The 9,426-nt window shown below is 44.2% G+C and overlaps 1 protein-coding gene across 1 annotated transcript in view; it reads left to right on the plus strand.

Annotated features, from left to right (window-relative positions):
- Gosr1 (golgi SNAP receptor complex member 1) overlaps positions 1 to 9,111 on the plus strand; it is a 34,151-nt gene extending 25,040 nt beyond the window's left edge. The window contains exons 9-10 of the mRNA XM_085695356.2: positions 1,230 to 1,312; positions 5,299 to 9,111. Coding sequence (XP_085551482.1) covers positions 1,230 to 1,312; positions 5,299 to 5,423 — 208 coding nt within the window. The 3' untranslated portion in view covers positions 5,424 to 9,111. The remainder of the gene's footprint in view (positions 1 to 1,229; positions 1,313 to 5,298) is intronic.
- Positions 9,112 to 9,426: the final 315 nt, after the last annotated feature.

A 9,426-nucleotide genomic window follows, 5' to 3' on the forward strand; every position in this document is an offset into this window, starting at 1 on the left:
CAAAATGCTTCAGTAAATATCCTTTTGGTGTCTCCTTATGCATTCCTTGTCTTCTCAGTCGTGAAGTTACAGTGTTGGTTAGTTTGTCATCCCTCTAGTGGCTCCCTTCATTGGACCACCTGGTGGTTTGTTCTGTGAGGCTGCCTACAAAGGGCCAGCAGCTTACCAGCAATGGGTGGCCCCGTGACTTGTCTCCTTCAAGAGCTGAGCATCTCACTAGTAGCCTCTAAGTCTCTCTGCAAGTACAGGAGCCAAGGGGAATTGAGCCCATTACTTGCAGCCTCAGGACACTTGATATCATAGGATAAAAGGGTAGAACCTACTTTGAAAAGAAAAAGGGATGACATAGATATGATAAAAAAGGTGTCGATTAGTGAAATTCCACTACAGACACATGGTTCACAGGTTCCTACTGGCAGACTCCCTGTATTTCTTGTGGGTCTCTTACTTAAGTAGGTATATGTAGCCCCTCCAGCCAGCTGTCTTACTTAGAGCCTCCAAGGGAACCGGGGCTTCAGATGGCCCTTCCCCAGCGTGAGTGCTTTTGTCCTAGCGTCACTCCATGGAGATGGATGGGTCAAAGCTCAGTCAGGAAATTGGATCTAGCTACTATTTTTCCCCAATTTCTGTGACTGATATCTAGGGCAATAAGACTTGAAAATACATGATCATGGAAGTGATAGCAAAAAGAGTATTATCTCCAATTCTCAACAGAATCTTAGAGTGGTCTCATGAAGAGGCTGCATTCTATGAAAAAGCGATGTTACCCCTTTCCCAGTTATATTTAGTGAGTCCCAGACCTGCTTCCTGATTCCCTAGAATTTCTGTTTATATGTTAAGAGCTGGTTGAATGTGGATACATACTTGGACTCTGTTTTTATGGTTGTGATTCTTTTCTTAGCAGTTTTTCCTGATGAAAATTGTTTTAATAGTTGGTCCTTTTTAAAGCCATTAGAAGCAGCTTTGTAATGTATGAGTTGTCTCATAATATCTCATTTCATTAGTTACTTCGAAGAAAACACAAGATGACTCGTAACAAAGACTTCGTTGGTTAACAGTGGGTTAAGTGAGAAAAAGACAATGGGAAGTTTGCCGGGCAGGGATGTGTACCCATTTCCTGCCTGGTCATTCCAGGATTGGTTGCTCACTGTGCTTTTAGAGATGTGATGGATTGAGCAAGGTAATTCTCCATTGCCAACTCAGTTGTTTCTTTTTCTCCCCTCTTGAAGCATTGCTATGGCTACGAAAGAAAATATGACTTCTCAGAGAGGAATGCTCAAGTCCATTCACAGCAAAATGAACACTTTGGCCAGTATCCTTTTTGAAATCTGTTGGTGGGGTGAAAGTCCCTCTCCCTCCTCCCCCGTTATATAGAGATAGAGGTGCAGGTCACCAGCATTGGTGTAGAGCTTCTTAGCAACTACATCATGTGAGGGCTTCCTGCTTTGTGGTAAACTATTAGGTTTAGCACCATTTCCAGGGGACAGCACTCTGGAAGGTTAATACTAAAGATTTAGATTTGTAAAATTATTCACAATATTTTTCTCTCCTTAAAAGCTCTGGATCCAAGTTAGTACTCCCTGCTTGTGTTCTTAACCACCCCAACACTGTGTCTGTGTTTTCTGATTTGCCACAATGGAGGACAAGTCAGCCGCAGGAAGGGAGGGGGCCCCTGTGCAGGTGTAACTGAAGTAGAGAATGGTGACTACACAAGCCCAGGCTCAGAGTCATCTCTGCTTGTTAGTTTTTGCTTTTGTTTGTTTTGTTTTAGATTTTTGAGACAGGGTTTCTCTGTAGTTTTTGGAGACTGTCCTGGAACTAGCTCGTGTAGACCAGGCTGGCTTCAAACACACTGAGATCTGCCTGCCTCTGCCTCCCGAGTGCTGGGATTAAAGGTGTGCGCCACCACCGCCCAGAATTAGTTTTTAAATATTTAGCTTCCCAACTCAAAATAGGATTACTTCAAAGAAGTGGGGGGGGGGCTGTCCCACGTGGATGTAGGAAGGACCTAAGATTTTTCAAAAGTTGGGTATCATCTGGCCAACAGTAATTAAGGATACTTTTATCCTGCTAATCTATTTCCCTATCCCACCCCCAAATAAAGGATATACCTGGCATTGCTTGGCATTTTCCAGTCGTTTATCAATTTTCTCTTAGTCTCAATCCCAAATCACTCAAGCTGCACAATTCATACAGTACTGTTCTGTGCACACCGCGTTTTGTCAGTCCCATAAAAGGAAAAACAGGAACTTACTCACTTTGCAGAACTATTTTAAATTCCCATGCTTTTTCTTTCTTTGTGTGTATATATACATGCATTCATTGCATATTTCTGTGGCACACATGTGTCCCCATCTTTTACCTAGTCTGAGACAAGGTTTCTTGTATGAAGCTATATGCCTCCAGCTAGCTGGCTCTTAAGCTTCTAGGGATTCTCTTGTCTCTACTCCCATCTTCCCACATTTTATGTGAGTCCTGGGGATTCACACTCAGTTCCTCGTGCTTGTACAGCAAGCACTTTTGTCCCCTGAGTCACCTCAGCCCCCAGTGCATTTTTCATGCATTTCCATGAAATCAGATCATACCATAATGTCCCTTCCCTCGGGTGATGTTTCTCTCTGTCACCCAGTGTGAGTTTGCATCTCCAGGACTCACATAAAAGGTGAAGACATAGTGAGTCATTCCTGGGTGATGCAACACACTCATTTACTCACCCCATATATGGGGACCACTGTAGACCAAAGTACAGATACCACCAAAGTGTAACTTGGTGAGCCAGTGACTTCTGCTGTTGTCACTTACAGGAGTATGGATGCATGGTTATTTACGGGAACAGAAGTGACTCACAGACAGCTGCATTACCAAGGTCCACCCCAGCAGGGGTGGCAGTTCACAAAAGCTGGAAAACTTAGAGCACACTGCACAGTCTGCAGGCAACTCCACAGGTTGGAGAGTGTCCTTTCCAAGTGGCTTTGGTCTAAACCTCGTATAGGTAGCTAATCTATTTTAAGTGTCATTTAATGTTAGCTCTGCTTACTCTGGCAGGGAGGGGTCTAGTGAATCTGGTCGGTTTCAGGGACTTCCTAAAGCTATTTTGAGTTGTCTACCTTCTGGTTTAAGGAGCTTCCCTGTATGATGGAATGTTTCAGTCTCACAGGAAACTGTTACACAACACCCAGGCTAGTAAGAACTCCTAGACTCTGGTACTCCAACCTCAACCCTAGAAGAACCCGGAACACTGTATTTAGTATAAGTTAGTCAGCAGCAAGAGCAAAGACAGCTTAGTAAATGTAAAAGGGTTTGTATTTTGTATGACCACTGAAAATAAAATAGAAACCAGCATAATTTCTTTTTAAGCCCAGTATTTGGGAAGAAGAGGCCGCCAGAGCTACACAGTAAAACCCTCTCTCAAAACTTAAAATAAAAAAATTGAAGTGGCAGCTGGATAGTTGGGTTATTTTACATACTAGTTGAAACTGAGTTGTCCATTCAAATTTGTTACCTCTGTGTTTTGTACCTTCTTTCTGCCCCAAGTCCTAAAGGAGCAGTATCCAAGCCAAGCGTATTGCCTGCTGTAGATAAAGCATTCATCATTCCAATAGAGTGTGTGCTCAGAGCCTCAGAAGATGCCTGCCACACAAATATGAGGACCTGGGTTTGATCAACAGGAGACTGTCATTTCCCAGTGTCTCCTCTCTCTCCTATCACAGATCTCTTTTTCTGTGTTAGCCTGCCTCTCCCCTTATGACAGATGGCTACAACACAGCTTGAAGGCCATAGGAAAAGAACAAATTTGCTAACAGCTGTCACCAAATCCCCTAGCCTAACCCAGTGCCCATTCAGAGCTAAGCTACTGCCAAGGGAAGGACTATTTACCACCTGAGTTCAGCCTCACCCCTGACCTGGATTATTAAAAACAAGAGAGGAGCAGGCAGTGGTGATGCATACCTTTAATCCCATCACTTGAGAGACAGGTGGATATCTGAGTTCAAAGCCAGCCTGATCTACAAAGCAAGTTCCAGGACAGCCGTAGGACTGTTGTACCAAGAAACCCTGTCTCAAAAAACCAAAAAAAGAAAAGAAACGAGAGGAATAGTTCCCAGAGATAAACTAAAAAAAGAGTGTATTCACCACAGTCAGGGTTTTCAGGTGCCACAATTTTGTGTTATTTTATGTTTTTATCTGTGTGTGTGTGTGTGTGTGTACTCATGCAGAGGCCAAAGTGTTTAACTGGAGTTACAGGTGGTTGTGGGTTGTAGAAACAGAACTTAAGTCTTCTGGCAGAGCAGCAAGCGCTCCTGACCCCTGACCATCTCTCCAGCTCCTGATGATTTCTTTATCCCTGCATTGAACATAAAACAATGAAGACTTTTCTCTGGGAAGTTTTCACTTTGAAAAGATTTTGTCACTTTGATACATATGTCCTGTTCCTGACTTTTAAAACTGTTTCTCTGTCAGTTGTCCCTTTTGTCCTACTCAGAAATGTACTGACGCCAGGAGTATATGCTCAAGACAGTGAAGAAGTTCTAGTCATGCTCATACGATGTGTAGAGTCTGTACATACACAGGTAATGTGTCCCTGTGAGAGTCCTAGAGGGACGTACACTGCACTTCTCACCAAGAGTTGGTGATTGGTCTTTCTGAACTTGATGTATTGTCTCTACCAGCATGGAACAGTGCAGCTGCCCTGGTGCACACAAGCAGGAGTGTGTTAATGACTTGAAGTACTAACAAAAATTTGGTTGGGTTTTTTAATCAAAGCCCAAAACTGAAAATTTTCTTTTCTCTCTCTCTCTCTCTCTCTCTCTCTCTCTCTCTCTCTCTCTCTCTCTCTCTCTTCTTTTCCCAAATAAAACAGCAAGAGCATTTAGCCCATTTTCCTGCTACAGAGTGCTAATCACTGCAAAGCAAACCTAAAATTTTAAGTAATTCTCTAGTGTTCAACTACCTGAGTCCAAGGATTCCTTCCTAGGGCAGAGAGGGGTCAGGTTTTCTTCAGAACTTCTGTCTCTGAAGGGAGGGCACAGGACAGAAAGAGGAACTGCAGAGCCAGCCCAGAAGCCCTGGTGGACTCTGGCAGCTGTTCGTATTCTCTCCACTGATTCTTCGTTGTTCTTGCGTGTGCACTTTGCAGACTAGGTGGATTGAGTTTGCCCCAGTCTGGGAATGCGGGTTCCTTTCTCTTCCCCATGCTTTCTCGTCATTTGCTGTTTGTGGACTCCACTGATGGCTGTTTGTGAGTCCTGTGCCTTTTCATTAGAGACCTCTCTCAAGTATGACCTTAACAAAGTTTCAAAGACCGTTTTCCTGCTGTGAACAGCCTGATACAAAGGATCAACCTTAGGAAGCGACGTGACTCACTCATCCTTGGAGGGGTCATCGGCATCTGTACCATTCTGTTGCTGCTGTATGCATTCCACTGAAAGGATGGCCCCAGGACTCTGCCAACCGCCTTCATGCCCTGATCTGGAGTGGGGAAATGAGGAAGGAGAAAGACTGCCCTGGCCGTGAGCCTGCCAGCCAGACGAACTCTAAAACTGCATCCGTGACTCGGACCTGGTTGGACTGAGCTGAAGCCAGTTTTTCTGTGCTATCTTTTCTAATGCACATTACTGTTTTTAATTTTAAAAACAACAACAAAAGGTTTTCAGTTGCTTGTATTTCCCTGGAGGTAAGCAGGCAGAAGCCGAGGACCTGGGCTTCGGTGACTTGGGGAGCCTGATGGCCAGTAGGCCTCATCGCTGGCCTCCTCACAGTGCCAGGCTCTCCACATCCAAAGATGGCTTTGCCTTCAGCCGTGAGATTGGATGTGAATAAGAATAATTCTTGTCCTTTTATTTAACACTTATGATGAGAAATCAGCTGTCCTCTGCTGATACTCTGTGATCTAGATTCTACTCTGTGACCCTCACTCTTGGCAGTGAAGAAAAATTCCATTTTGCACCAATTCTGTAGGATGCCGATAGTCCAGCCTCATCATGTTTGTCTAAAATGGAGAGCGTGGTAGAAAGGGTATGTCTTTTCTGTTTCAGTCGTGAGCACCGAGTCAGCCATAGCTGGAAACACATCAAGAGTGCAGGCCTGGCACTGAGGAGCTGGTGATTGCTTATTAGTTCCTCCATTGGGTTAATATTTGCTTTTATACGATAAAATCACATTTCCACTCTGACAGACAAACAGCCAGTGTCTGTCATTATCCCTAGTGGCCCCTTGTCATGTGAAGGTCAATACTAGGAACCAGGGGAGGAACTGTGGCTGTCAGTGAGATCTGCTCATGAGCCACACGTGGAAACTCATCAGTGAGATCTGCTCATGAGCCACACGTGGAAACTCATCAAGGGGTGGCTGTCCATGTCATTCCATCTGACGGGAGTATTCCATCTGACTGTGTTCTGCAGCCTGGAGCAAACCTGATTCCCAGGCACTCCTCCCTGTAAGGATCTATTCACTCCTCATCTCTTAGGCTCCCCTGCACCACCCCAGGCCGTGGTCTCATTGTCGAAGGTGCCTGTGACGCCTGTCTGCACCTATTTATTGCTATGGACAATGACAGAGATGTAAATGCTTTTTAAGGTTAGCCGTTTCTCAGCACCTGAAATTGGTAACTTGTCTTACTAAACTAGCAGATATTTTAAAGGCCTCCAACATCTGTGTTCACCGAGAGAGAAGGCTGCGAGCCCCCTCTAGAATATCCTCTGGCACCACAGGCAATGAGAAGGAAGATATCAGGGTGTAGCTCTTCACCACCTCATGGTGTGGGAGTGGTACCTCCGGGCAGACTTGATTTACTTAGTGCTCATGGATGTCTGACATCTGGTTTGGGACTGACTGAGAGGAGAGGTTTGTCATTCTGTTGTTGAAGTGTTAGTACATTCTGGGTATGAAAGGCATTTGATATATTTTTCTTAATTATGGGGTTTATTTTTCTAAATATGGGTTAATCAGCTTGTTGACTAGGCATGCCCTTAAAAGGAAATTAAATTTCTGACTGTGGGCCTTAAAGAATCAGGGAAGTTTGTTTGCTAAATTCTCTTTGGGAGATCAGAACTTCTCTTCCCTGGCACTTTATTATCTTTGATTTTTTTCAAAGGGCCTCAGTTGGTGGTTGTGCCTCAGCTAGACTTTATGGGACTGACTTTGGTTGTAATATAGTGGGTCTACATAAAACTTGAAGTATCCTAAATAAAGTTATTTATTTAAATATACTGCCAGTCTTTTCTACTGGTTTAATTACTTGGTTCATCCACTAAAACTGATGGAGAGTAAGCTTGGGTGAGGCCTGGTGCCAGGTGAGCACAGCACAGCACGCAGGTGGCAGTGGGCTGCTCCAGGGGGCTGTGTGCAGGTGAGAGAATAAATTATGTGCCTGTTTCTTCTGAAAGTAAATCAGTTCTTCCAAGGACGCTGCCGGGAACACTCACTGTCGTCGATGCTGGAGTCTGTAGTCGCTGGGATCGGAGTCTGGCTGACCTCCAGGTGTGGTGTCCCAGAAGGGGAGGCTGTTCCTTCCCTTCCATCCCGCTCTTTACAGGACTCTGTGGTTGCCGGATGGAACTTCAGTTTTATGACGTTGAAATTTTTTTTTTTAAGTCGTCTTTGTTTCCCCCTGTGGGCTCTCCTTACATACCCAGTTTTCAGGCTCCGGAGCTAGCAGTTAAGTTCTGGTCAGAGCCTGAGGTTAGAGGGTTTTTGTTTTGTGATCCCAATAAAATGTTGCTTCTTAGGAAAGATTTGGTTTTTTTTTTTTACATAATACTTTTTTAAAAAATATTTTTAGTAACTATTCAAAACTTCCCACTTCACTAAAAGATATGAAAAATGGAAACAACAGAAATTTCCAAGTGTGTGTTTGTCTAGAGAGTAGCTCACTGCTTAGCCCTGCCTGGCCTTGAACTCCTGCCTTAGCCTCCTGAGTCCCTTGGACTATCTGATGCATACCATCACACCTGCCTAACAGTTATTTTCCACAGTTTTGTCTTGCTGTGTACCAGCGACTTAGTAAAGATGCTCAGTCAGTTGTTACTGAGATCCACAGTACGGTGGCTGGCCTGCAGTCCCTGGACTTGAGTGATGCCGAAGGAGTCTTTGCACCTGTGTTAGTCACCTTTGATTTTCCCTTCCCCTTGCTACCAAGTCTACTTTTTATTGAGAATGTCTTTTTCCATTCTTCTGGTACTCAGATCAAATGTGGGATCTTAGAAGAATGGAGACAGGTAAGGAAAGAGCTACCACGAGGATGCTTTTGTACGCAGACTCAGATACTTACCTGGGCACTTCCATGTTGGGTGTGGACTGTGAGTGGAAATGCTCCCTGGTCCCCTGATGCAGTGACCTGGGACCGAGGAGTTGAGGGACCTCGATCTTCACCCCCACCATTACTACCCTGTCTCGTTGCTGATGTTTGGAACCCAAGGGAATAGTTTTAAGAACGGGTCTGACCATTCTGACTATCTTCTGTCATTAACTAGGTAAGAGTTTTGGAAATTCACTGAGTTTTTGAACTTGTAATATTAAGTTGTTGGGATAAACGGCTGGGCCCAAGCCATTTGTAGCAAAGGTGGCAGAGCAAACACAGCTACTCGCATGACTGAGTGTTCTCTGTTCTCCGTTTACAGTAGAGTTCCAAAGGGTGGAGAACTTCCCATTGTGGTCCCAAACTTGGCTGTTCACTCCTCTGTGTGCCTGCACGCCCCCTTGGGGAATCAGGGACAAGAGTCGGGTCTAAGCATAGTGTCGGGTGAGAAGTGGAGAAGCCAAGCCATGGCTTTAAGGGTCTTTCTGTCTCTTCTCTTTTTTTCTTTTGGTATCTGATCTAAAACTGTAGTACCAGAATATTTGTGTCACACCCTAGTAACTCTTAGAGATGGAAGCAGAATCAGTTCTGATCACACTTTGTTCTCATGGAATACAAGTCCTCATGGAAGATGCCAATACCGATTTTTTTAATCTAGTCTTTCCAAATGCACTTTCTAATGTTTTGCTTTTAAAATGGCTTCTTGGAACCAATATTATTGTATTTGTACTTAATTTTTGTTCTCATCTAAATGTGCATTTTCTGACTGTATAGAAGAAACTTTGTTATAATTTAATAAATTAAATATCTAAATATCATGCCTGTGGCTATCTGTGCTGGCGAGACAACTGTGTGCCCCATCGGACTGTGCCAACCACTGCTGGAGAATACTTATCAGGATGTCCCAAGCCTTCGAATGAACAGTCAGGTGGTTGTTTGAGCTCAAGGATGAAGGAAAGGGGCTGGCAAGATGGCTCGGTAGTCAAGAGCACTGGCTGCTCTTCCAGAGGACCCAGGTTCAATTCCCAGAATGTATGTGGTACAGACATACATGGTAAAGCACCTGTACACATAAATTTTTTTAATGACTATCTTTATCATAAACTGTCAGGGGTTATGACAAAAGTCTAAAA

Source organism: Myodes glareolus, chromosome 9, assembly GCF_982192425.1.
Source record: "Myodes glareolus chromosome 9, mMyoGla1.1, whole genome shotgun sequence".
Lineage (NCBI taxonomy): Eukaryota > Metazoa > Chordata > Mammalia > Rodentia > Cricetidae > Myodes > Myodes glareolus.